Genomic DNA, 26,668 nt, shown 5'->3' with positions numbered 1-26,668 from the left:
ACTTGGAGGCGCCCTGACTGCGCCTCCGCCCCCGAGCGCCAGGGCAGGCGGAGTTGCGGGTGAAGGGAGGGATGTTTGGGGGGCGGGGGTCCCGATGACGGCATCGGAGCGCGCCGCGTCGGGGCGCGGACCTGGTCTACGCGTCCCGGGACTGCGCTCGCACCCTGGCAGGTGGGTGTGGGTCAGGAGGGGATGGAGGGCGAGTCGGGGCTCACCCGGGAGGCGTCTGAGTAGCCCCCCATCGGTACCCCTTAGCCTACCCGGAGCTCCCTCACTGCGCGCGCTAGGCCAGGAGGGTCCACGTCTGTAATCACTTCTGCAAACTTTCTGGGAGGGCCCGTTCCCAGCGTCGGATCGCGCGGGTGGAGTTGTCAGGGCGCCTTTGAGGCTTGGAGCATTGATTGTGGGGAAAGAGAAGCCGGGACCACACACAGCTCCAGAGTCTACCTGGGGATTGGAGTGCTGCCAGGCACTGTTACCTCTGTGTACCCAGGCCCCGGCACCTAACCAGAACCGAATGAATGAGCAGTTATACTTGCAGAGATGCTAAACAGTAAATGCTAAAACACTGAAGTGTGGCGTGGGATGCTGGGGTTAAGGAATGTGGTGAGGTAGGAGATTGGGGACGTGATGGGGATGGGGTCATCATGGATTACTAGATAGTGTTGTCCCCTGTGCTGGGTGCTGATGAGAGAGTTCGAAATAGACATCGGGAGAGAGAATCTGGCTGTGGCATCTGTGTGGTCAGTGTCTGATGTGGGCAGCACAAAGGGCTGCCTGTAGTGGTGATGGGACAGAGCAGAGCAGCTTCCCTGTGGGGAAGGTGGGACCAGCCCAAGCGTGGGTGGAGGAAGATGGTAACATCACAATTGATGACCTGAGAGGGGAGGAAAGGCACGACGATGGGGAAGGAGGGGTGTCATTTCTAAGTTCCCTTTCTTCTTGTTGGGGTGTAAAAAGGAGAATGTCACAGTGTTTTTGAAAAGTTTCAGACTGCGAGGTTGGAGAGGGCAGGGAGATTGTGACTCGGAATGGCGACTGGCAGAAGTTATCCCTTCAGGATGTCAGGAGCAAGACTGATTTTGGCAACAGGATGAGGAGTGTAGCTGATAGTCTTGAGAGCTATTTAGGAGCTAGAACTGGCAGAGTTTAGCAATGGGAACTTGGTTTCGAAGGATCTGTTGGTTTCTTTGAAGAAGATGGGCAGGTGTTAAGCAGTTTCAGGGATGGGCAATGGTAGCGACTGAGAAGCCTAGGGGCTATGAAGGGAAAGAGCTCCTGTGTGTGGTTCTCGATAAGGTCACAGGGAAAGGGACCAGCTGGAACACAAAACCTGGGATATCAAGTGCTGGGGCGCTTTGGGGCGGGGGTAGGGGAGGAAGTCAAGAGAAGTTACTGTGGTTTTATGGTTTGTCAGTTAGGTACCTGTTTGGGCAAATGCTCTAAACTTTGACTATCCCTCCCTTAGTCTCCCCCAAAGTCTAGAGCTATGTGGTACCCCACACACACCTGTAGTGCAGGTCAATGACAAAGGCCTTCCCTTTTCTCTGCAGATCCCGGAGCCACTCTCTTTAAACATGGGGCTGGAGGCCCAGAAGCTGTCGGGGGCTGAGGAGGCCCCAGTGAGGGTGGCCCTTCGAGTTCGCCCCTTGCTGCCCAAGGAGCTGCTCCATGGTCATCAGAGTTGCCTGCAGGTGGAGCCTGAGCGTGGTCGAATCACCCTGGGTCGTGACCGCCATTTTGGATTCCATGTGGTACTGGGAGAGGACGCCGGGCAAGAGGCTGTGTACCAGGCTTGCGTGCAGCCCCTCCTCGAGGCTTTCTTTGAGGGCTTCAATGCCACCGTCTTTGCCTATGGTCAAACAGGCTCTGGGAAGACGTATACCATGGGGGAGGCCAGCGTGGGTGAGTGATCCTTATGTTCCTTTGACCACTTTAAGAGGCCTCAAGGTCGGGGTTGGGGATTTGGCTCAGTGGTAGAGCGCTTGCCTAGCAAGCGCAAGGCCCTGGGTTTGGTCCCCAGCTCCGAAAAAAAAAAAAAAAAAAAAAAAAAAAAAAGGCCTCAAGGTCTTCCTGAATTTCTGCAACCCACCCCCCACTCCAAAGCAAGGATGCCTAGGAGGGACCTGGGATTTCCTAGGCAGAGACCAGACTCTATGATGGGCCCAGCCATGTCAGCTGGCTGGGAAGTTCAGGAAGTAGGGCATGTGGGTGAAAGGCTTTTTCAAGATGGCTTTTGGAATCATAGCCGAGGAAGACCAAATGTGTCTTAGGATGCCACCAAGGGCTCGGAATCTGTGTTCCAGTTGGAGCAGTTGGGATCAGAGCCTCTGCATCTGGGGAAGACTCTTTTGGCCAGTTAAATGGCAGGAATTGTCCTCTTTTAAGCAAGATTAACTATTTTCTCTTAGCTACTGTTTTAATGCATCTAACAACGCTATGCTGGTGGATTGTAAACAGAAATTGGTTCTGGGGGCTTCCAAAGACAAGGCCAAGAAAACTAAGTATCCATGGAGTCTCCTACAACCATAACCCTCACCGCTGTGCATGGGCCATGGTAGTGATTTCCCTGTCCCAGGGAGTAATCAAGTCTAGGGTATCTGATAATCTGTTGGGAAAGGTGTAAGGAGGGTGCATCATGAAAGCAGTTGATTAAACCGTGAGAGGTTGCTTGGAACCTCTAATTCTGCTTCACTAGCCTGAAACATGGCCTTAGTTTTGTTTTGTCAACAAAACTAAGGATAATAGTTTCCATATAACCTTACAAGGTAGCCTCTTGTCTTTTGTGGCTGGGTCTTGCCTGAGGCTGGCCTGAAATCTACTGTGTAGTCCAGAGGGACCTCAAACTTTGTCTCTTTCAGTTTTCCTGAGTGCTAGGGTTATAGACATGCACTTCCATACCCGGCTCAAGCCTTTAATTTGGAAATAAGTGGCCTTAACCCCTCAGCAACCTTTCCAACTTCACAGAGGTGCTTTGGGTTTTTTTTGTCCCCCCCCACACACACACTCATTTCATTCATGAGGGCTCTGAGTCATGAGTTAGTCACCCTGTTTCCTAATATTATCACAGTATGGGTGAGGATTTTAATGCATGAGTTTTGGGGAGACATACACAGACCATAGCAATTACAGAGGCATAATTGTTGTAGAAAATTAAGAAAATGCAGGAGAGTACACGCATAGAACAGCAGGCTTGGTGATCACCTTCCTGAGCGGTTCAGTTTTGCTGTGAAAACGATTATACTTTATACTTCAAGCATGACATTTTTTTTTCTTTTTGCCTTCATCTTTTGAGACAGAATTTCCCGGTGTAGCCCCAGCTGTCCTGCAACTCACTCTGTAGACCAGGCTAGTGTCTGATCTGCCTGCCTGTGCCTTCTGTCTTCTGGGACCAGAGGTGTGCATGTGCCACCATGCCTGGTTAGACATGGCATTATTTGATATCCACTCTTTTCCATCCTGCTTTATTTTTTCAATAATATGACAAGGGGCAACAGGAGGTTGTGCATAGCTCACAGGTAGAGTTGCCATCTCACTTAAGGCCATGAGTTTGATCCTCAACAACCCCCCCTCCCAACACACATGCACATACAGACACAAATGAACGATATTTAATTATAAATGTTCATGGTCTATGCGCCACCACACCTGGCAGCATCTGAATTTACTGGCCACAAAATGTTATTTTAATTCTTTTTTTTTTTTTTTTTTTTGTTCTTTTTTTCGGAGCTGGGGACCGAACCCAGGGCCTTGCGCTTCCTAGGCAAGCGCTCTACCACTGAGCTAAATCCCCAACCCCTATTTTAATTCTTGACCTAATACGTGGCGCCATCTATTTTGAATTGGGTAATAAAGACCATGTATATGTACGAGGGACAGTTATCATTAAGTATTCTTCAGTCGTGTGTGTGTGTGTGTGTGTGTGTGTGTGTGTGTTTGTTTGTTTGTTGCTGTGTACTGAACTCGGGGCTCATATGTTAGGCAAGTGTTCTGCCATAAAGTTACACCCCTAGTCTTTCAGCCTTCTTTTTTTTTTTTTTTTTTTTTTTAAAATCCCACCCTGGCACGGTGGTGGTGGCAAACGCCTTTATTTATTTTTTTTTTTAAGATTTATTTATTTATTTTGTATATGAGTACACTGTAGCTGTCTCCTGACACACCAGAAGAGGGCATCGGATTCCATTACAGATGGTTGTGAGCCACCATGTGGTTGCTGGGATTTGAACTCAGGACCTCTGGAAGAGCAGTCGGTGCTCTTAACCACTGAGCCATCTCTCCAGCCCTCAGCCTTCTTTTTATTTGATAAGTTCCTGGCATTCTGTTGCAAATATATTTTAAGCAAACTTCCTACGGGATAGCTGTGTATGGGCCATGGTAGTGACTTCCCTGTCCCAGGGAGTAATCAAGTCTAGGGTATCTGATAATTTGTTGGGAAAGGTGTAAGGAGGGTGCATCATGAAAGCAGTTGATTAAACCGTGAGAGGTTGCTTGGAACCTCTAATTCTGCTTCACTAGCCTGAAGCACCGCCTAGCAGAGGCTGTCTCTCCTTGACCTCTGTCATTGTCTTCTCCACACTACAGCCCCATTCTCTAGCTGCTGCTGCTGCTGCTGCTGCTGCTGCTGCTGCTGGTGTTGGATACTTGGGCCAGAGGGGCGCAGGGGTGGTGGTGGAGGGGTGAGGGTTATGGCTGCAGGAGACTCCATGGTATCTCCCCAGCCTCCCTGCATGAAGATGAGCAAGGTATTATCCCAAGGGCCATGGCTGAGGCCTTCAAGCTCATCGATGAGAATGACCTGCTGGACTGCCTGGTACACGTATCCTACCTGGAACTGTACAAGGAAGAGTTCCGAGATCTGCTCGAAGTGGGCACTGCCAGCCGGGACATCCAGCTTCGGGAAGATGATCGGGGAAATGTTGGTGAGAAGTCTTGGGAATCCTCCAAGGACTGGGAGTGAGGCCTTTTTGGCCAGGAAAGCCTGTCTTTATGCTCTGAGGGTAGGCTGGCTTAACCTGTCTGGAAGAGACACTTCCTCAAGGGAAATGCAGGCCCTGGATGATGGTTTTGTTTGCCATCTCCAGTGAGTTCAGTATATTCATCTGTGTGTATCCAGAGTGAAACATTAAGGTAATTGCGGGAGATCTGGGGACTCTGGGGCATGAGTCAATGCTCTGGGCCAGGAAGGACAGGTAGGAATCCTAGATTGTTTTTGCTTGTCTTCTGGCTGTCTGTAGGGAGCTACTCACAGTCTTCTGTTTTCACAGTGCTCTGTGGGGTGAAAGAAGTGGACGTGGAAGGCCTGGACGAGGTGCTGAGCCTCCTGGAGATGGGCAACGCTGCGCGGCACACAGGAGCCACACACTTCAACCGCCTCTCCAGCCGCTCGCACACAGTCTTCACTGTGACCCTGGAGCAGAGAGGACGGGCTCCTACCCGCTTGCCTCGACCTGGCGCTGGCCACCTGCTGGTCTCTAAATTCCACTTCGTGGACCTGGCAGGCTCTGAGAGGGTTCTGAAGACCGGCAGCACCGGCGAACGGCTCAAAGAGAGCATCCAGATTAACAGTACCCTGCTGGCCCTGGGAAATGTCATTAGTGCTCTGGGAGACCCCCAGCGCCGAGGCAGCCACATCCCTTACCGTGACTCCAAGATCACCCGGTGAGATGGCCCATCTCTCTGGGCTTGGGTGGGATCATGGATTCCCCCCCACCCCCCAGGAAAGGTAGCTTTGAACCTACGCCGGTGATCCCAGGTCAGTACTCAGAAGAGTATAATCCTCTCGCTCGCAGGATCCTCAAAGACTCTCTGGGAGGGAATGCCAAGACAGTGATGATCGCCTGCGTCAGCCCCTCCTCCTCCGACTTCGATGAAACCCTTAACACCCTAAACTACGCCAGCCGTGCCCAGAACATCCGCAATCGTGCCACAGTCAACTGGCGTCCAGAAGCCGAGCGTGTCCCTGAGGAACAGGCGGCGGGTGCGCGCGGGCCGCCGCGACACCGCTCGGAGACGCGCATCATCCACCGTGGCCGGCGCGTGCTCTGCCCAGGGGTGGGCTCCGCGGCAGTCGCTCCGGGGCTGGGCACTGAGTGCGCGCGCTGCCGGGCCCGCACCAGCGCCGCCTACAGCCTCCTGCGAGAGCTGCAGGCCGAGCCTGGGCTACCGGGCGCTGCTGCCCGCAAAGTGCGGGACTGGCTGTGCGCGGTGGAGGGTGAACGCAGCGCCCTGAGCTCTGCCTCTGGGCCCGACAGCGGCATCGAAAGCGCTCCAGCTGATGACCAGGCGGCACAGGGGACCAGCGGGAGAAAGGTGGCCCTGGGGCGGGCTCCCTAGGGATCAAGGGAAGAGGGTTTTAATCCAGGCAGTCATGCTGGGGTTCATTGTCACTTCTAGTGACTAATGTCACTAACTTAACTTTGCTTAGCCTCTGGGTCTGTTAAATAAGGATTTTGTTAGATCAGAAGCAGTAATGGATGTCAAGCACACTGGCAAAGACGGAGGTGTTCTTGATAATAGTAACATTAATAAAAACACGTCAGGCATGGTAGGGCACTCCTTTAATCCCAGCACTAGGGAGGCAGAAGTAGGTGGATCTTTGAGTTTAAGGTCAGGGTGGTCTATAGGGGGAGAGTTCCAGAACAGCCAGGGCTACATGGAAGCCCTGTCTTGAAGAACCTAAATCAACAAGGACACAACCGTGATCTGTGGGAATTGTGGCCACATCCATAATTCCAACTCGGTGAGGTGGAAGCATGAGGATCATCAGTTCTAGGCTAGCCTGGGCTACATGGCAATACCCTAACTCAAAACAAAAGTAATATTAGTGATAAGCCGTATTAAAACGTATCATGGTGGCGGGAGATGACCCAAATGGTTCCTTGCAGAAGGAACCTAAGACTAGTCGGGGGCAGGAGCACCAAGGTTGTAGAGCAGATCTTAGAAGAAAGTGTAAGACTGGGTGAGCCGGGGTCAAGTCAGAGAAAGTTAGGTTATCACAGCACCTTGCCAGGCACCACCCCTAAACCCTTTCTCCTTGGCCCATAGGGAGATGAGGGGGCCCAGCAGCTGTTGATCCTGCAGAGCCAAGTGGCCCGGCTAGAGGAGGAGAATCGAGACTTCCTGGCGGCTTTGGAGGACGCCATGGAGCAGTACAAACTGCAGGTAGGATTCCCCTTCTGCAGACCAGGAAGGCTTTCTGGAGGAGGGAGGCTTTCCCCAGAATGGAAGGAAGAGTGTGAATGGAGAATTGGGCCAAGGGCAGCTAGTGGAGGGCTCTGCAGAGTGTGTGGTGCCTCACTGTGGCGAGGGACAGAACAGTGAAGGAAGTGCTCTGACAGCCATGCCTGGCACCTTTTGACTGGAGCTGGCATCTGAGGGCAGCGGGATGCACGTGGGAGCCTGCTGACAAGATGAGCACTCTGCCCGGCTGGTGTCGGGGGTAGGGGGTGGCATGCAGGCGTGTGGGAATGCGATGAACATTGGGCAGGACAGGGTGAGCGCTTGGGTGGGAACCAGCTGGTGTGTGTTATTCAGACAGAAAGGGGTTGGTGGTACTCAAACCTTTCAGTTTCATCCCAGGTGGGATGCCCTCAGACTTCTTCTTCAGTCTCTTACGATCACGCTGCTCAGCAGACAGTGCCACCCTTGGCATCCTTGTCGCCATCAGCTCCTGGGCTGTCTTGCAGAGCGACCGCCTGCGGGAGCAGCAGGAAGAGATGGTGGAACTTCGGCTACGCCTAGAGCTGGCACAGCCTGGCTGGGGAGCACCGGGGCTCCTGCAGGGCCTGTCACCAGGATCCTTCGTACCCCGGCCTCACACAGCCCCCCTGGGGGGTGCCCACACTCACATGACGGGCACGATGCCCCGGACATGTCTCCCTGGAGAAGAAGTTAGTTCTGAGCAGGTGAGGAGGTTAGCGAGGCTTGGTAGGTCAGGGCGGCACTGGGGTACATGTCGCTTGTTCGTGTCTCTGTGGCACCAACTGCGAGATAGAAGATTCCTATTTCAGGTGTCCCTAGAGAAAGGGACCAAGTATGAGGGACTGTGGGGCCTCTCAGAAGTGATCAGGGCCAGTGAGCATCTTGAGGCAGCTGGAGACTGCTTGGAATAAGGATATCAGTGATGGCGAGGTGACACTCTGGCCCACCGAAGAATGGAGCCCCTTACACAGGTTCTGGGGGTAGCTCTCTGCAGACTCACTCTTCTACGAGCTCTGCTTTGTCTCCCCAAGGCTTGCTCCCCTGCCTACAGGTTCTGCAGCTTGGACAAAGTTGCGTCCTGTGCTGCTTCAGGACCCTGGGTCATCTCAGCTGTGCAGTTGCCGAGGGCTTGGGTTGGGTCATTCTGGCAGGAAAAAAAGGGCTTGGGTGCACACGAGCTGCCTACTAGAAAGGCAGGTTGTCACCTGAGGAGAACCAGATCCCATCCTTCCCCGAGGGCTGAGGGTGAGTCCCTTCCCAATGTGTCCCTTGACAGAGCTTGAGGGTGAAGATGGGGTGGAGGAAGTTGTGGAGAGGACAGTGTGCTGGCCAAGGCACAGTTCAGCAACGGCCGTGGGAAATGGCTCAGAGGATGCCCTGTGGGCATTCATGTTCTCATCGTGAGCCCGATGCTCCCTTAGCAGGTGGCGAATGGCAAGGAAGCCAAGGCGGAGTTGTTGGCCCAGGTGGACAAGCTGGGCAGTGCCTCCTCCACTACATCAGAGGAGGAAGAGGAGGAGGAGGAGGAGCCACCCAGGAGGACCTTACACCTGCGCAGGTGAGGAAGAACCAATGTGTTGGACTTGCAGGGTCAGCTCTGGGTTGCTCCAGGCTGTCAGAGACCTGGTCATTCTCTCAGCGGTCGTATGGAGGCCTCTCTCAGCTCAAGATGCTCTTGCCTGTCTCATGCTCACCATGCCCTGGGAGGCTCTGGGTGGGAAGATTTCAGTGGGTGGCTGTGATAGGAAATGCCCAGACTTCCTTCCCGAGGCTCAGTTTCCAAGATGACCCTTGGTACCTGCGCTTCCCTCATCTAAGCTCTGCCCCATCTCTATCTTGGGTAACGTTGATCGGGCAGGTTGGAGGGTCCCAAGGCCTCTCTTCTTCCCTCCAGGCTAAGAGGTGACTGGGCTAGGTCAGGGGTGGGGAGAGGGATTGGCTCTTGCTGCTGCTTCCTAGGAATGGAATCAGCAACTGGAGTCAGAGGGCAGGGGTGCGTCCTGGGAGCCCACCTGACAGGAAGGGCCCAGAGGTCTGCCCAGAAGAGCCAGCTGCTGCCATCCCAGCACCACAAGGTAGGCTGGGTGGGGAGCACCGAGGGAACCCCTCTACCCCACTCCTCTGCCTCCTCCACACTCAGTCGGGGTGCTGATCCTGACAATCTGCATGTCGTAGCAGTCGGTGGTAGCAAGGCCCCGGGTCAGACCCGCCAGGCCCCAGCTGCCATGGCCTCCGAGTGGCGACTGGCCCAGGCCCAGCAGAAGATCCGGGAACTGGCCATCAACATCCGCATGAAGGAGGAGCTCATTGGTGAGCTGGTCCGCACAGGTCAGTGGGGGCATCAGGTGGGTCTCCTGCTCGGCCTTCTTCCTGTGCGGCTTTGCAGAGGGCTCAGCAGTACAGTACTGCTTAGTGGCACAGGCCTCAGGGCTGAGGGCTGAGCCCGAGATCCGGCCTCCTCCCTGTTTGTTTCCTCTTGTCTGAAGGGACTTGCACCTACTCCATAGGATGGCTGTGAAGGGAAAATGAGTCAATTCTGGTGGCATGCTTTGAATATTCCTCAGTAAACAGAGCTTATCTACCAACTCTGTTACATTGGAGGTATCGTGTTGGGGACCGGTAACACCCAGTCCTTGTCACAGTGTAAATGAGAAAGCAGTTTTCCCAGATTGTGCCACATCTGATACTGGTGATTAGCAGGGGAAATGGGGACAACTGTAAGTGGTGGCCATTCGATGGTTTTTCAAAAACATTTTTAAAATACATTCCCTCCTCTTCCGTGTGTGTGTGTGTGTGTGTGTGTGTGTGTGTGTGTGTGTGTGTGTGTGTTTGCACATGACGTAGATGACACAGTGCATGTGTAGAAATCAGAAAGTAACTTACAGGAGTCAGTTTTCTCTTCCATGGGGCCTGGGGATTGAACTTAGGTCATTAGTCTTGGCCGCAGGTGTCTTTACCCACTAAGCCATCTTGCTTGCCTGTTTGCATGTCTTTAACAGTTGTGAATTTATTACCAGTTCATTTTTCAGACTTTGAAGTAGTTGGTTAAAGGGAAAGACTAGTACAGAGGTCATTAAACAGACTTCGCAGTCACTGAGAGTCCCACCTTGACCTCTGTGCCCATTTTTCTTAACTGCTATATTTTGAAGCAAATTCAAGCTACCATATCCTTTCCCTTGTAATGACTTCTCAAAAAGCAAACACACAACTTGGACCCTTTCCTGCTACTCACCATGCCTCGCCCTGGGTGTATTCTAGACTTGTTCATTTGAGATGGTTTCATGTAGCCCAGGCTGGCCTTAAAGGTGCTGTGTAGCCAACTCTGGCCTCGAACTCCTGATCCTCCTGCCTCCACTGTCCAAGTACTGGTATTGCAGGCACACGTACTGGCTTGTTCTATTCCATCAGTGCTGGGGGTGAAACTGCAGACTCTCCTCCTGTGCTCTGAGTACCCAGAGCCCAGGCACTGTCCCTGGATGACCCGTTCTCCCTTGGTCAGCAGCCAGGCAGCCACCTCTCTATTCCTGTGTGGTTGAAAGCTAAGCTGGTTCCAGGATACCCATGACCCCAGCCTCGAGAGAAGCTGGGAATGACAGCTGCCAGTGATTCCAGATCTGCAATCCTGTTTAGCCTCTTAGGCTTGAGCCAGCCTTCGTACCTGGGCCCTGGGCACACTCAGTTGGTTTCATAGGCCTCTGAGAGATCTCCCGTCTCTCAGCTCTTGAGTCCTTCTGCCAGGATTTGTCTGTTTACTCCCTCTGCCCTTTGTATTTTTTTCCATGTGATTTTATTTTCTCCCTTCAACCATAATAATATGACATCCAAATGTTGTCTTACCTGGTGGGTCTGTAAACACAGGCTTACCCATCCCACTTACAGGCAACCAAATGCTGCTTCTTAAAATGGCCCCACCATGGATCCTCTGGTCATCCAACCCAAGTCACCCCCTTGTCTGGCTTTTTCTTCATGAGATTGTGTGGCCACTTCACTGCGTCTCATCCCAGACTTTTAACTTTTCCATGCCTTCCATGATTGTCCCATGTTTTTCCACATAGAATGTGTCTGAACTTTACTGAATTGTCACCATCTTTAGGACCCTGCGACTTCTTGTCAGCACTGTCACTCCCAGAAGCTGCACCTCCTTTCCCTCCCTTTCCAGAACCACTTTTTCTCTTCAGTAGCATCTCTTAAGCTTACGGTTGAACTCTTCCCCTTTGTGTGTTCTTGCGGATTGAAGCTAGTAATATATGCAGGCTCAGTGTACAGATTTTTGTCATGTCATGTGCAAGGTAAAGATAAAATTTGATAACTCAGGTCACTCCTGTGGGTAAAACTCAAACAGGTAGGGGGCTGGGAGTTGCGGTGCAGGTATTTAATCCCAGCACTCAGGAGGCAGAGGCAGGGAGATCTCTGCGTTCAAAGCCAGCCTGGTCTACTCTGAGTTCTGGCTACCAGGACCAGAAGCAAGATGGGGTGGGGGTGATAGAATGGATTTAAGATGATGGTGTGAGGGGTTGGGGATTTAGCTCAGTGGTAGAGTGCTTGCTTAGCAAGCGCAAGGCCCTGGGTTCGGTCCCCAGCTTCGAAAAAAAGAAAAAAGAAAAAAAAAAAGATGATGGTGTGAGCTTGACCAACCCGTGTAGTGTCCCAGACTGATAGGGCCTGGGAAACAGAATTCCGAGGGGAGGGACAGTGGCCTTCATCTGGGAGGGGATCTGCCTGTGACACTGTGGCTCCACTTTCTTCCAGGGAAGGCGGCCCAGGCCCTGAACCGCCAGCACAGCCAACGCATTCGGGAGCTGGAGCAGGAGGCCGAGCGAGTGCGGGGGGAGCTGTGTGAAGGGCAGAGGCAGCTTCGTGAGCTGGAGGGCAGGGAGCCTCAGGATGCCAGCGAGAGGTCCAGGCTTCAGGAATTCCGTAAGAGAGTGGCTGCAGCCCAAAGCCAGGTGCAGGTCAGTGTTGGGGTTCCCAGCTGGGGTCCCTGGGAACAGGATTGTGGGTCACTCCTCCTAACCTCTATCTAGGCCGGCTTCATAGGGATGTTATGTTATAATCAGTTTAGCTTTCAACACGGCAGGAATAGAGGTGGCTGCTACCCGCCAACCAAGGGAGGGTGGACAGCTAAAGAAACTCTCCTTCAGCCTACAGCACCTCCACTCCACACACACACCCACAGTCCCAGCTGCTCTTCTCTCACTTTCCATCCCACCCTTCTCTATTTGACAGTGTAGCTGTCCGCCTGACCCTCATTCATTTAGCTTGCTTTCTTTTTGGTTCTGGGAGAAACACTGAGCGTGGTCCCCAAGGCCTGGTTTAGCCTTCTGACATGAGTGTTCGTGTGCCTGTGTGTGCCCACCTTCCATCCCCTTGAGCAACTCACATTAGTCTGCTAGTGCTGCTGGAACAGGACTCGGCAGGTGGGAGGGACGGCGCGGCACAGCAGCGCCTCCATGTCCGCCTTTCCTGTGCACCTGCGTTCTTGGTATTTACAGGATGCCTTTATCCTAGGTCAGGGTCACCATCAAGGACCTCACAGCAGCTCAAAGGCCACTCCATCTCTAAACAAAGTCACATTCGGGTGCAGGGAGTGTGGGGAGAGACAGTTCTGCCCAGAGCCTGGCTTTTACCTGAGATGACCCCAGCCGCCTCTGCACCCGCCTACTTGCCCTTCCAGCCATGTTCCTCTTCCTTCCTTCCTCAGTTCTAGTCTGAGATGAGCTGGCAGAATGGTTGAGAAGAGAAGCTGTGCAGTCTGATTGGAAAACCCAGTTTTTTCTTAAGACATTTATTTTTATGTGTATGAGTGTTTTGCCTGGACACATGTGTGCTTGTGTCTGTGGAAGCCAGAAGAGGGCATTGGATCCTCTGGAACTGAAGTTACTGACACCTGTGAACCCAGGTAGATGCCAGGAACTCAACCCAAGTCCTCTGCAAAGACAGCAAGTGCTCTTAGCCATGGGGCCATCTCTCCAGCCTCTAGCTGTGGGTTCTTAGTCAACCTGCCTAGCCTAATTTCCTAATCTGTAACGTGAGAATAATAGCAGCCACCTTAATTGTTTTCTTTACACTTTCCTTATTTTGTGTGTGTCCTATGTGTAAGGTGCCACAGTGTGTGCATGTGTGTGTGCGCGCGTGTGTGCGTGTGTCGGTCAGAGGATACCTTTTGGTTCTCTCCTTCTACCATGTGGGTCCCAGGGATCAAACTCAAGTCAGTCAGCAAGCACCTTTACACATGGGCTTGTTGGATCATTTACTATAGAGAAAGCATGTAGCATAATTCCCTCATGAATAGTAAGAGTTACGTAGCTACTGTTGATATTCTGTTATTAGCCTATACCCACCTACCCACTCCCCTTTCCTGTGTCCCTCCATTCACCCGTCTGTTGGCCCTACCTTCCCTTGATAAATGCCAAGCACTGTGTCAGGCTCCATAACCCCTGTGCATTGCCCTGTGGCTGCTATGTGCATCCCAGGTACTGAGGGAGAAGAAGCAGGCAACAGAGCGGCTGGTGTCACTGTCGGCTCAAAGTGAGACTCGGCTACAGGAGCTGGAGAGGAATGTGCAGCTCATGCGGCGACAGCAGGGGCAGCTGCAGAGGCGGCTCCGAGAGGAGACAGAGCAGAAGCGGCGTCTAGAGACGGAGATGAACAAGAGACAGCATCGTGTCAAGGTCAGGCTCTGGCTGGCCTGGCGAAGGGTCTGTCCTGTTCCCACTGCTCATATAAACTACATGATCTTGGAACCAGGTTCCTGTAGGTTCTCTGAGAGTGGTTTGTCTTCTTACTATCAAGAACTTATAGGAAGCTTGAGGCTGTGGGTGAATGCCGTGGCCTTGTCCCTACTCTGCTTCCTTCCCTCCTCACTGGGCCTCTTCCCCCAGGAGCTGGAGCTGAAGCATGAGCAACAGCAGAAGATCCTGAAAATCAAGACAGAAGAGATTGCAGCCTTCCAGAGGAATAGACGCAGTGGCAGCAATGGCTCTGTGGTGAGCCTGGAGCAGCAGCAGGTGCGGCTAGGCTGAGCCTATGTCCCAGTGATATTGGCAGCTGGGTGACCTGTTCATTGCCAAGGTCTACTGAGGATCTCCCGGGGGATCTGCTGCTCTCCCTGGGCCCTCGGGTAGTGGTTCCCACTAGAGGCAGGTACTGAGGTTCCTGCCTCTTCCACTGTCCCTTAGAAAATTGAGGAGCAGAAGAAGTGGCTGGACCAGGAGATGGAAAAGGTGCTACAGCAGCGGCGGGCGCTGGAGGAGTTGGGAGAGGAGCTCCGCAAGCGGGAGGTCATTCTGGCTAAGAAGGAGGCCCTGATGCAGGAGAAGACTGGACTAGAGAGCAAGCGCATGAGGTCTAGCCAGGTGAGCACCCAACAGGAGATTCCTGGCCAAGTGAGGCCCTGCACGGCAGGGTATAGATAGCTGAGGTTCTCTGAAGTGGTGTTCTTGCCAGGTAAGACAGGAAGCTTTGTCCTCTGGATTTCCAAGAACTCTAAGGCTGTTTATGACACAAGAACTAATGTCGGGGGCATGGGCACTCATCCCATAGTCCATTTCACACTTGTCAACACTTCTTTGGAGCTTACATAAGCAAATTGAGGGACATGTATGTAAGTGGTCTGGCCAACTAGATTCCCTCTGGAAAGGTAGGCTGTGGGTCCATCTGCACCTGGTATGGCACCCCCTCTTTCATAGGAAGGCCAGCTACTGAGCCACTTCATTCTCCAGATGGGATTAGAATGTGCCCACACCCACACCCAGGACTGCTCTAATCCAGGTGCTTGAGCCAGATTCCTGACGGGTTGTGAACACGAAGACCAGGATCCCTGTCACTGCCATCCTGGAGCACAAGGGCTCCGAGTCACTAGGTCAACTATAATATCCCTTGGACACGGGAACTCTTGCTTCCTTCCACATTGGCTTGCAGGAAGGGCCAGACATCCCCATACATAGTTCAATTACTCTCCAGCTAAGTGTCTGTACTGATAGCGTGCCACACACCAGCTGTCTTGTCATCATCCCTTAACATTAGAGCCTTTCTGCTTGCATGATCCTCCTCTGTCTCCTCCATAGATATTTTGGTCCCTTAAAGGGTCCTGATCCCTGAACAAACATCAGAGTTACATGTAGGCAAGAGAAAGACCCACATCCTCCTTAGCATGCAGTGAGCAGTATAGGCCCTTTCTGTGTCCCCTCTGAGGACAGTACCTGCTCCTTCTCTGACACCTTGGCTGTCCTGCCTCAGGCCCTAAATGAAGACATCGTGCGCGTGTCCAGCCGTCTAGAACACCTGGAGAAGGAGCTATCTGAGAAGAGTGGTCAGCTGCGGCAAGGCAGCGCCCTGAACCAACAGCAGATCCGAGGGGAGATAGACACCCTGCGCCAGGAGAAGGACTCGCTGCTGAAGCAACGCCTGGAGATCGATAGCAAGCTGAGGCAGGGAAGCCTGCTGTCACCTGAGGTAGGCCCACTGGGGGCCACCAGCTGTCTCTCTGTACCTCAGCTCTCTGACCCACCCCTCATCCACCTGTCCTTCTGCTCCCCTTTGCCCCTTGCCCTGGCTCCATCAGTGCTGGCCTTGCTGCTTTAAGGTACATACCCGATGGGTGTTAAGCCTTGCAAGGTAGAGTGAGATTGCCCCTTTGGCCCCCTTGATACATGTAGGACTGTGTGGACTTCTCAGCTCCTTTCCACTGGAACTAGACACCCAGGCTGCATATGAAGCGCTCTTCCTCTGAACAGAAAGCCTGCATTACAGAAACTTACCCCTGGTTGCCTGGGACCCTAGGCTTTCTGGAGCTCCCCAAGCTTACCCTGAAGTGGTTAAGCACCTGAGGTCATAGCCTCACAGCATTGTCTTTCATACCGCGCCAGGCTGTGACCGAGTATCCCTGTTTCTGCTGCCGTAAGGGCACTTTTGATATGTCAAGACATTCTCAGGCTGAGGGGACACTGAAGGCCAGGTTGTATGTATGTGTATTGGAGGACTCTGGTTCAGTAAGTCTGATACCCCTTCTCCACGAGAGCCTGTTCTTGCAGGAGGAGAGGACACTGTTCCAGCTGGATGAAGCCATAGAGGCCCTGGATGCTGCCATCGAGTACAAGAATGAGGCTATTACATGCCGCCAGCGGGTGCTGCGGGCCTCGGCCTCCTTGCTGTCCCAGTGTGAGATGAATCTCATGGCCAAGCTCAGCTACCTTTCTTCCTCAGAGACCAGAGCCCTGCTGTGCAAGTATTTTGACAAGGTGGATTACCAGCACAAACTCCTTGCCTTCACTTCCTTTAGCTGGCTGGAGGGTCTGCTGGCATCTCCAAGAAGTGTGTCCCTTTCTCCCAGAGAGGGGACAGGATCAGGGTCAGCTCTACTCTCCAGTCTCTTTGAAGCCATCTAGGGGAAGCTAAGATTCAGTCTCCCTCAGCTTATGGTCTGAAGGCCCTCACCTACATTGGGGAATTCTAGAGGGGATGATTTTGCCCCTTGGGACATGTCTGGAGGTATTTTTGTTTGCCATGGTATGGTAAGAGGGGTAGTGGCCAGGGATGTTGCCAGATGTCATATAATAGACAGGTCCCACAACCAGGAATCACCCCACTGCCAAATACCTTATTCTTTGGTTGAGAAATCCTGGTCTGAGTGCAATTCCAGTTTCACTGTAAGTTCCACCTGGAGAACCAGCTGGTTGTTGGGACCTCACTCACTGTCTAGCCCTGTGTCAGAGGCAGGAAAGACCGGATATGACTTCCCTGCCACCATGTTTACCAGCTGGCAATCTTGGGACAGGTGGTGACTCTCAGAGAGGAGCAACACCAGCAACAGATTGCCTTCTCGGAGCTGGAGATGCAGCTGGAGGAGCAGCAGCGGCTGGTGTATTGGCTGGAGGTGGCCCTGGAGCGGCAGCGCCTGGAGATGGACCGCCAGCTGACGCTGCAGCAGAAGGAGCATGAGCAGAACGTGCAGCTGCTCCTTCAGCAGGGTCGAGGTGAGGGCTGGAGGTGCTGGTTGCCCCAAGCCCAAGGTGCTATCTGCCCTGCCCACAGACTCTTACCAATCTGTCTTTCCGTACCAGACCACCTTGGCGAGGGGTTAGCAGACAGCAAGAGGCAATATGAGGCCCGGATTCAAGCTCTGGAGAAGGAACTAGGTCGACACATGTGGATAAACCAGGAGCTCAAACAAAAGCTCAGTGCGGGAAACACTGCAGGCCAGAGCCGGGGTAAACACTGGTGTCCAATTTGGGTCTACACTACTGGGAAGTCGAAGGAAGATAGCCTCAAAGTCCTACTTAGCCAAAGATGATCTTGAGTTCCTGGTTCTGGGCTTATAGGCCTGTGCTGCCACACCCAGGTGCCTCGCGTGTGCTTCTATTAGCTTGTTTCAAGTTGCTTACTGTTCAGGGGCTTTAGGAAGCTGGGTTTGGGAATACCTCTCTCTGCCTCTATGTCTGACAAAGATGCTGTTGTGACAGGTTGTGAGAGGAGAAGCCACTGCCTGGAAAATAGACAAGGCCTTGGAAATGAAGATGGGCCCCATGTAGCAGCTCAGGAACCTCTCTGGCCATCTTCCCTTCTGGAAGGGGCACCCCGTGTGTGGGATGAGTCCCGGGACTTGGTCCACGCCCCGCTACCTCTGACATGGAAACGCTCAAGCTTGTGCAGTGAACAGGGCTCCTCTGAGGAGCCTAGGGCACGGGAAACAACAGAACCCCCAGTAGGGCGGGTGCTACCCATGGGTGAAGTGAGCCTCTCCTGGAACTTTGGACCCTTGCCTAAGCCTCGGTGGGAACCCCGAAGAACCAGCCCAGGGATGATCGACGTCAGGAAAAACCCCTTGTAGGCTTTGATCAGACCTTGATTCCAGTCCTGCTGAGAGGAAAGGCTGCCTGTTTTGCTTCTCTGAAGGACAGTCCTTACCTCACACTGTATATACAGTCTCATCTTTACATCAATTGGAGTCAGCAAATATGGGCCACACCCAAAAGAATTAGCCTTTCCCTACTACGGTACTTAGCAGTCTTTTTTTTTTTTTTTAATATATGCAAATTCCTTCTACCCACTTCCTTTAAGCTGTACTACCTGACTGCTACCTTTTCATTCATGGGACATTTCTGGCTTTAAGCCTGTGTGCCCAGAGTTCTGGAGATAGTCCAATGCTTGTCACAAAACAGTCAGTGGCAATGGGGTTACAGCTTCAATTACACGGGTGGGAGAGCTGGGAAAGTTATTAGCATTTTTAGACTTTAAAAAATATCATTTGATAATAAACAGGAATAATCTCATTATGGCTTACGTCTTAAACGTGTCCCCCGCTGAGAGGCAGTGGAGCCTATCAGAGTTAGTTTATTAGAGAGCATCCTTGAAGGGCATATTGGAGTTCTGCCCCTCTCTACTTCTGCCTGCACACAGGCTCCCACTTAAGACAATAGAAGAGCCAACTTGAAGCCCTTCCCTTGCTTCTTTACTCATCAGTGGTATTGGGAATCGAACCCATGCAAGCACTCCAGGGCTGCCTTTTCTTCCTTTTTAGTTGTTTACCTCAAAGTGAACACATCTCTGAGAGGAGAAATGGGAGTTTTCAGTTGGAATCTGACAACAGGAATATCTCTGAGACCACAACAGGGTTGAATCTTCTGGGGAGACTGAGAAGGTACCAAATCAGCCAAATCACTGCAAATGAGGCTCCGGCCAACACTCCACAGCAAGTTGGTTTAGTTGATTAGAGGGCAGCACAGGTGTGGAGCACATTCCGGTAAGACTGTAATGAGGTGGCTGGCTCTCAGGGCAGACCCTGCAGCATGATCACTCTGGACTACGGCCAGTTACTCCCAGGCAAAAATGCCAAATACTAAGTTACCAGGATGACTTTATTGTTACCTCGCTTCTTGCTGTAGTCTTTCATTTAGGGGTCTTACTTTATGAAGGACCGCTTGTGTCAAAGCACTCAAGCTTTGGTTAACACCTCAAGAGACTATGTCAAGGGTTTCTTTTGTCCATTTCACAGTGTGGCAGTGGTCCTCTGAACCACCAAGGCCTGGAATGGGATCTTTGATTGGGATCAGACTCCTGGGCTGTCTGAGTTATATATAGTATCAGCTGCCCACCTGATTTCCAACCTTCCCCCAAAAGGGTCAGGGCCTGGCCTCATATGAAGACCACAAGAAAGATTTGAAGACCATGAGGCATTCCAGTGGTAATCTGAACAATGGCTATGGGGAAAAGGCCTAAGGCCCTTAATGTCTTTTGTTGTTTTTGAGACAGGGTCTCATATAGCCCAGGCTGTACATGCTACGTAGTCAGAATCTTCTGATGCTTCCGTCTCCATCTCCCAAGTGCTAGGACTATAGATAGGCTTACTACCATACCCTGCATAGTCTCCAGTTTCTTAAAGTCCACAGGAACCGAGCTGCTGTCAACCTTTACTTGTGAACTTTCTCAGTCCCATGAAGTCCTGGCTACTCTTGTTCTGGGCGCATTGCTGGATTGATGCGATGAGTCTGGCCAGGCTCACAGTGTTCCTTGTTTTGAGTCCTCCGGTGATGTTGTACCAGAGCTAGCTAATAAGCTTCTTCCTTGTGTAAGTTCTGAAAGGCCGTTTCCGAGACAGGGTTTGGCTGAAAGGAGATTCTTCAGCAGTGGAGGGAAACACATCCACATCCTCATCTAGGAAAAAGCAGAATCAGTGAGGTCTGAATAAAAGACAGCATAGCCACAGAGGGTCACACAAGAGTAGACTCGGGCATGTCACCTCCACTTGTTATAAGGGTTATGCATGTGCTGGCAGTGACAAGCAACTGAAAATGCAAAGGACCTGCATGTGTGTCTGCACAGGCTTTCTTTTGGGTCTCGGATGAATAAGGTTTGTTACCCTGCATGGCTGAAATGATTTTGTGATAAGAGAGTGACCCAAGTCCCTCACCTTAAATGTTTCTAACCAGTGTCATGAGCAGCCAGATCCTGGGCTTTTATGGGAAGGCCAGAAGATGGGGAAGCCTAGGGTCTGTGATAAATGTGGATGTAAACCTGCTGTTAGGAGGTGACTGGCTCTGAGTATCCACTCGTGCTGCCAGTCTCATGGCATGCACACCAGTTCCATCATCTGAATTACTTAGGTGAGATTTTGCAGAATTTTCTCTTCAAGTTCTACCATGAAACCTTTCTGGGAAGAGCACACAACACTGCAGGGTCAAAAACATCTTCCCACATTCTGTACTCTCAAGAGAATTCTGCACGGCATGCACGGGAGAGCTCAGCCTGGTAGCAGGCAGATTACCTCTGGTGTCTTTGCTATGAGAGGAGGGCGTTCTTCCCTGGAACAGCAGTGGAGACTGGGTCAGGGCCTGCAGACCACTCGCAGAGAGGCAGCTCCGAACCATGTAGCCAGAGGGTGGAGTGGAGCCTAAAAAGATGCCATGAGGTAAGTGTAGTCCCACAAGACTCCAAGCCACCCAGAGCTCCAAACACCTCATCTGACAAAAATCATGCCATATTGGTTTGAAAAATAAACTCACCAGAAACAAACACCTCATCATCCCCTACAGAAGGGACTGGTGGTGCACTCCAACATGGAGAGCACTCTTTATGCTCACTAGCTTGGGGATCCTCGCTCGGGGAATCACAGAGCCTTTTGCCGTTATATTCAGATTCTTCCTTGGCAGACAAGAGTCTCTTTCTGCCTAAGCCAAATTGTTCCCAGGAGGTTTCCTCAGCCATAGACACACTGTGTTTGGGAGGTGACTGGTCTGGCAATTGACACACACCCTCTAGTTCAAAATCCTCCAAGATGAGAACCTTACAGAGGTCTTGTTCAAGGCTTTGCTCTTTTCCCTCAGGCTCAGGCTCAAGTAGTGACAAAGACCCAGGAAGGTCCATACTGGCCTCGCCTCTTCCAGCTGAGGGTCCGGCACTGCAGTCCACTGCCCTCTTCCTTCGGGGCCAGTCTTTGATGATTTCAGGAGTGGTCTTTCCACTTTGCTTAGGGGATGGTGTCCAAGAAACCCCAACATCTGCTTGAAATGGAGAGGGGGTACTGGGTGGGCAGCGGGAGGGAGTACAAGATTGGCAGATGAAGGTTTGACCCCCACTCTTGCCAGGCGTGCTGTGTGAGGGGAGGAGACAAGGGGGTGACAAGTAAGTGTGCTCACTTCTACCAGAGGACTTACTGGCCTTGGGCATGGAGAGAGCAGGGAAAGTGCCCTCCTCTCCCAGGAGGGTTTCCCTTCCTAGGGCCTCAGGTTCCAAAAGAACTCCGGGGTCTATTTTTTTAATTCGGAGCTTGGGAAGGCCAGAAGCTTGCATCTCCAGCTCAACGTCATAGGTCTGAGGGCTGTCAGTGGCCTCTGAGGCTGGTGGACTCTCCTGCTGAGCAGCATCGTGACTCTGCCTTCCATCTGCTACGCGGCACAGGGTGTAGGACAGCAGCTCAGGGGAGTTAGACACAGAGGAAGGAGCAGGTACAAGAATCCCAAGGTCAGACACAGAGGGAGGCTCAGCAGTGGTGGTCTCTGGTTCCTCACCTTCTTCCCCTGGCAAGACGCCACTTTTTACCTCTTGGTTTTCAAGCCTATGGAGTTGGGCTTCATCAATCAGAGGAAGGCACTCCGTGTCACTTGCAATGAGCATAGGAGAGGACACATGCCAGTCACTCCCGAAGCTAGTGCCCAGGTAACTGTGCCCTTCAGAAGGTTGAGACTGCTCCTCTCTAGAGCCTCTGACAGTCCCTGGGCTGGTGGTTGTGCCAAGCACTGGAACAGCACAGGGTCCAGGCTGGCACTCTGGGAAGTCCTGGGGAAGACAGGACTTCTTTCTACATGGTCTCCGAAGCTTAGATGGTGGAGAAGGGGGTATAGGGCAGATCATTCTCTGTGGCGTTCTGGGAGGAGTTGAAGGAACAGGACAAGAGACAGATGTAGTTACACTAGGTGATGTCTGGTTTTCTTTCCAACTCAGTTCTCCAGACGGGGAGGCTGACAAAGAAGAGATGCTAGGTTGATGTGGGGAGACATTACATCCAGGAGAAGTAAAATGTTCCTTTGGAGAAAGAGGTGAAGTACTTGTGTCTGTTGGTTTCTTTGGGATTTTGAGAGCTTTCTCCTCCAGTCTCTGTGGAGGTTCTCGTGCCTGAGAGGCCCTGCGGAGAGGGAGCTCTTGGTGCTCCTGATACGTAGATGTGACAGCAAGGGCTGTACGTGGAGGAGTTCTGAAGGAGTATCTTACAGGGGTTAGACACTGACCCCTGGCCTGGCCAGCCAAAGGAGGTGGGGATGCTGGACAACAGGGACCTTCTGAACTGGAGCTCACTGAGTTTGACGAGCACTGAGGTGGTTGGACATCAGACTCTCTGGGTATGCTGGGTAGCTCTGTGAGGGGAGAAGTCTCCTCTTTTGCTGGGGAGGCTCTCTTCTGAGGAGTGACTTTTGATGCAGATGGTGAGTTGTAACCGTGGGAAGAGGGGGTTTTTATGGCTACTTCAGAAATGGTCCCCTCAGCTGATGTTATTTCTGTAGAGGAGTTCTGTAGTCTTTCTGGAGTGTACAGTAAGGTTTGTGCTGTACGAGGGAAACTTCTTGGTGTAGTTTTAGAAAAGCTTGGAGATTTTTGGTTATTCTTTTTGGGAGTCTGAAAGGAAAAAAAATGCCTATTTCAGAACTTGAATATTATAATTTATATTCTCTAAAGATTGCCTTAGTAAAGACTAAGACCATTAGAAAACCAAGCCGGAAATTTAAAGTCAGCTGAAAGAATGATCTTAAGTTGGAAACTAGAATAGTGACCTGTTCCCTCTCCCAAACATACTCAGATTTTACTGGTACACTTTTCCTAGGATCAAAAAGGGGGTGGGGAGGGAAGAGCAGAATATACAAATACACAGGCATTACCATCACCACCACCACAACAACAACTTAGGCTTCTTCCAAACCAAAAATTTCCTTCCTTTTTATTAACAAACTGGGGAAGTCAAACACCTATCTTTCTATAACACTACTAGACTGTCTCAAGGGAAGCCCAATTTAACAGGTTTTGTGTTCAGTGAGATACAGCACACAGGAGCACAAAGAAGGCTATGAACCCAACTGAGGGACAAGGAAAAAAGACTTATGAATCAGGTATTAAAGAATGGATGCCTGGGGCCATTAGGATAGCTCAGTAGGCAAAGGGGTTACACACACACACACACACACACACACACACACACACACGAATTAATAAGTACTAATAGAAAAAAAAGAATGGGCATCTGCAGTAAAGGAAGAGACTAGAAGAGTGGGGCAGAGAGGATTATATCAATTATGGAAGGCTCAGGCCAGTATGTGGGCATGGTGGACCCCTGAGAACATGGGAGACTATCTGCCCTAGGGAGATTGGCTTTGGTCAAGTAGCTCTGTGGTATCCTCTAACAATGAAGCAGTTTCAATGCTTTTCAGACCAAGACGATCATTTCTGAACATAAGGGTTCTTTTTGCTTTAGTAAGGCCAGATGGCAGATGGACCTTTCAGAAAGAAATTAAAGATGGCTGATAAAATATTCCAGGTAGAACTATGGGAATGGAGGAGAGTTGGTGAGCACAAAAGTCTGTAAATATGACAGGCAGGAATTAACTCAGTGGCTCTGTCCTGAAAGAGAAATGAAGAGCAACTGCCAGGTTTTGAACAGTGATAGGCAGTCAAATGGACTGGATGAAAGAAGGTCCAAGCTAGAAAAGCCTCTGTAGTAATCACTCACATGGTAGATGCAGCCACCAAAGTCAGGAACACCTCTTTCTCTTCCTTGCTACCTTGACCTCAGCCAAGCCTGCTGCTTTACGCTGCCATGCTCCCGGTAACCCCTCATGTGGCCACCCAGGTTATTTTGGTTTCGAGACAAAATCTCTGTGTAGCCTGGCTGTGGTGGAACTCACTCTATAGGCCAGGCTGGGTTCATACTCAGATCTGCCTGCCTCTGCCTCAAGTGCTAGGCTTAAAGCGCGCCCCAGGCCACTGTACCCTGGTCTTCTATTCTCTGCAGACCCTGGCTTTCATCTTCTACTAGACACTTGCTTCCTCAGCCATGTTTCTATGTTCCCCCAGACTATGCCATTTTAAACATTAAAGACTTTTATACCTCGTAAGCTGTAGAGATCTCAGAATCCAACATGCTTCTTGAGGATCTCTTAATTCCGGGTGAACCTTTCTTGGAGGAGCTAGGTGTCTCAGACAATGCCCCAAAAAGAAGTGTTTTAGGAGACCGAATACTTTGAACTGGAAAATTTTCTCTTTGGTCTGCAAGTCAAAAACAACATTTAATTCTTCCTCAAGACTTGCCCTCCCAATATACTTTTTTTTGGGAGGTGGGGATGGGGGATGGGGGATGGAGGATGGAGGGATGGGGGATGAGACAGGGTCTCTTTGTATAGCCTGGCTGTCCTGGAATTCACTATGTAGACCAGGCTGGCCTCAACTTTGCAGAGATCCACCTGCCTCTGCCATCCCAGTGCTGGTATTTAAGGCATGCACGAGCAGTCCCAACATTATGAAAACAAGAAAAGACAATGTTTTAGAGCCGTTGGGGTGGTAAATCCCAACTGACAATGTGCAAAAGTATACAACTGATGAATTAAAATTTTTTTAAAGATCTTATTTTTATTATGTGCATAGGCCTTTGCCTATATAATTGACAAGTATGCACCACATACATGCAGTGCCTGAGGAAGCCGGAGGAGAGTACTAGACCCTCCAGAGCTGGAGCTAGAGTGTTGTCAGCCATATGTAGGTGCTGGGAACTGAATCTCAGTCCTTTGTAAGAGTAGCCAGTGTTCTTAATTACTAAGCTGTCTTTCTAGGCCCTGTCTTCTTGGATTTTACTCTTATTTCAGGGGATGTAGGCAATTGAAGTAACTTATTTTAGTGTAAGTATACTGTGTTTTTTTTAAGTATAAATGTAAAAACACATATTAGTCAAGCTAATGACAGTTAATGACAGAGACCAAGGTTATAGGCCGAGGACTGTTATCTATTATCACCTGGATTATTGGCTTCTAGTAGGTAACTGTCAAAATTGTATACTTCTTTTCCCCAAAAACATTCCACCAAGTCAACAGACCTACACTTGACAGCCAGGCCTCATTACCTGACTTCTGCTGGGAGGAGTGGATTCTTTGCACACTTCGAGACTTTGGCTGAGATACAGAATAGAAGGAGCCAGAATTTGTTCTGCTAAATGACAGCTGCTTGATTCGAGGACTTCTTCTCAAAATCATCTCTGAAAAACCGGAAGCAGAGCTGGTAAATAGAAGGACCTTCAGACTTAGCATCTTTCCATGGTGTCTAAGCAGGCATTATTTTGTGCCACCAGATTCAACAATGGCTTTAGGAGGCATCTGAAGTGTTTCTGAACAATCAAAGAGACATCAGTCCCACCAGGACACTAGAGACCACCAACCCAAGAGCTTGCTTGTTTTACAAGTTTCATAAATGGCCATCTCTAAGCATGGCAGAAAGAACAAAAAAGTACAAATAGTGTGATTTTAAAACAAAACAAAACAAAACACTAGGTTCGTTTGTTTGCTTTTTGAGACAGGTTCTCTCCCCTCTATACCTATGCTTGCTCTGAAACTGTCTATGCAGACCAGACTTGCCTTGGACTCACAGAGATCCACCTGCCCCTGCCTTCCAAGTGCTGGAGCTGTGATTAAAGGCAAGTGCCACCATGAACAGTTCAACTAGGTTTTCTATATGCACAATACGTATATTTTGTCTAGGAAGAATACATGGTAAAATGTTAAACGTGTTTTTGAGTCCTGAGATTATCAAGTCATTAAAAAGATGTGTTTCTAGATTCTAATTTTTCTGACAAAAACATGAGATACTCGAACAATTTTTTTTTAAAAACTGCCCTTTAATGAGACACATTTTAAAGTACGTCTTAGCACTTTGTATAACATGGAAGTTGAATCCTTACACTAAGCTCTACTTCTATCATGTAAAAGTGTTTCTTCCACAGAAACTTAGTACATTTCCTGTACAGCGACATTTAGCCATGTGTATGCTTGATCCAGAATTGGGGTGCCAATTTCTGAAAACCATTTGAGAATATGCTGAGTGACAAACCCAGAAACGCTTTTGGAGAAACTGGATAGAATATAGCAAAAGGGTGCACTCACCATCCTCTTTTTCAGGAGACTCTTCAACTACATGAATATCAGGACCAGGATCAGAAGACCTTAAAGAGCAACCAGCACAGAGTCAATGCACTCATGACTGGGCAGGCCGGCTCAGGAGGTAAAGGTGTTTGTGCCAAGCCCAACAACCAGAGCTATATCTCCAGAACCCAAACGACAGAAGGACAGAACCAATTCTAAAAACTATCCTCAACCTCCACATGCACTGTTGTGCAAGTACACACACACACACACACACACACACACACAACTCCCCTTCTCTTCCTCTCTCTTAAAATATAAAAAGCAACAACAAAACACATTAAAGATAGAAAATATTTGAA

The 26,668-nt window shown here is 50.7% G+C and overlaps 2 protein-coding genes, 1 long non-coding RNA gene and 1 pseudogene across 8 annotated transcripts in view; 1 reads left to right on the top strand and 3 right to left on the bottom strand.

Annotated features, from left to right (window-relative positions):
* On the top strand, positions 1-26,668 carry Kif7 (kinesin family member 7). Of its 6 annotated transcripts, XR_010060620.1 has the most exons (22): positions 14-171; positions 1,554-1,905; positions 4,719-4,919; positions 5,265-5,658; positions 5,790-6,309; positions 7,045-7,161; positions 7,686-7,904; positions 8,622-8,758; positions 9,160-9,275; positions 9,376-9,528; positions 11,950-12,152; positions 13,674-13,871; positions 14,082-14,207; positions 14,379-14,555; positions 15,439-15,654; positions 16,233-16,439; positions 16,976-17,174; positions 17,262-17,408; positions 17,661-18,194; positions 18,719-18,838; positions 25,259-25,449; positions 26,343-26,668. XR_010060620.1 is itself a non-coding variant. In XM_006229415.5 (19 exons), the coding sequence occupies exons 2-19, from the start codon at positions 1,578-1,580 to the stop codon at positions 18,026-18,028; spliced, it is 4,023 nt and encodes a 1,340-aa protein (XP_006229477.1). In that variant the 5' UTR covers positions 1-171; positions 1,554-1,577; the 3' UTR covers positions 18,029-18,470. The 6 variants fall into 6 exon arrangements, 4 of the variants coding, with proteins under 4 accessions (XP_006229477.1, XP_063134994.1, XP_006229476.1 ...); XR_005499265.2 differs by lacking the exons at positions 25,259-25,449; positions 26,343-26,668 and having other exon boundaries at positions 18,719-19,064; XM_006229415.5 differs by lacking the exons at positions 18,719-18,838; positions 25,259-25,449; positions 26,343-26,668 and having other exon boundaries at positions 1-171; positions 8,625-8,758; positions 17,661-18,470.
* LOC120099868 (uncharacterized) lies at positions 4,284-7,697 on the bottom strand. The gene is made up of 2 exons (XR_010060621.1): positions 7,561-7,697; positions 4,284-6,329 (listed from the first exon to the last, which is right to left on the bottom strand). It is a non-coding gene; the product is annotated as an uncharacterized LOC120099868 (long non-coding RNA).
* On the bottom strand, positions 9,523-11,953 carry LOC134483741 (peptidyl-prolyl cis-trans isomerase NIMA-interacting 4-like; annotated as a pseudogene).
* The window catches only part of Ticrr (TOPBP1-interacting checkpoint and replication regulator), a 41,848-nt gene continuing 34,217 nt past the window's right edge, over positions 19,038-26,668 (bottom strand). Inside the window, exons 17-22 of the mRNA XM_218829.10 lie at positions 26,328-26,386; positions 25,295-25,426; positions 24,290-24,447; positions 20,700-22,806; positions 20,462-20,587; positions 19,038-19,851 (exon numbers count right to left, since the gene is read on the bottom strand). Coding sequence (XP_218829.6) covers positions 19,742-19,851; positions 20,462-20,587; positions 20,700-22,806; positions 24,290-24,447; positions 25,295-25,426; positions 26,328-26,386 — 2,692 coding nt within the window. The 3' untranslated portion in view covers positions 19,038-19,741. The remainder of the gene's footprint in view (positions 19,852-20,461; positions 20,588-20,699; positions 22,807-24,289; positions 24,448-25,294; positions 25,427-26,327; positions 26,387-26,668) is intronic.

This window comes from Rattus norvegicus, chromosome 1 (assembly GCF_036323735.1).
Source record: "Rattus norvegicus strain BN/NHsdMcwi chromosome 1, GRCr8, whole genome shotgun sequence".
Taxonomy (NCBI): Eukaryota; Metazoa; Chordata; class Mammalia; order Rodentia; family Muridae; genus Rattus; species Rattus norvegicus.
The sequence above is the reverse complement of the archived record's forward strand: the minus strand, read 5'-3'. Positions and strand labels throughout refer to the sequence as shown.

What these genes read in the sequence shown, in the direction of transcription:
- Kif7 (XM_218828.11), top strand. Translation starts at nt 1,578, where the DNA reads ATGGGGCTGGAGGCCCAGAAGCTGTCGGGGGCTGAGGAGGCCCCAGTG. An exon ending in AAGAAGTTAGTTCTGAGCAG is followed by an intron (nt 7,905 to 8,621) that starts GTGAGGAGGTTA and finishes ATGCTCCCTTAG; the next exon opens with CAGGTGGCGAATGGCAAGGA. An exon ending in AGAGACAGCATCGTGTCAAG is followed by an intron (nt 13,872 to 14,081) that starts GTCAGGCTCTGG and finishes CTCTTCCCCCAG; the next exon opens with GAGCTGGAGCTGAAGCATGA.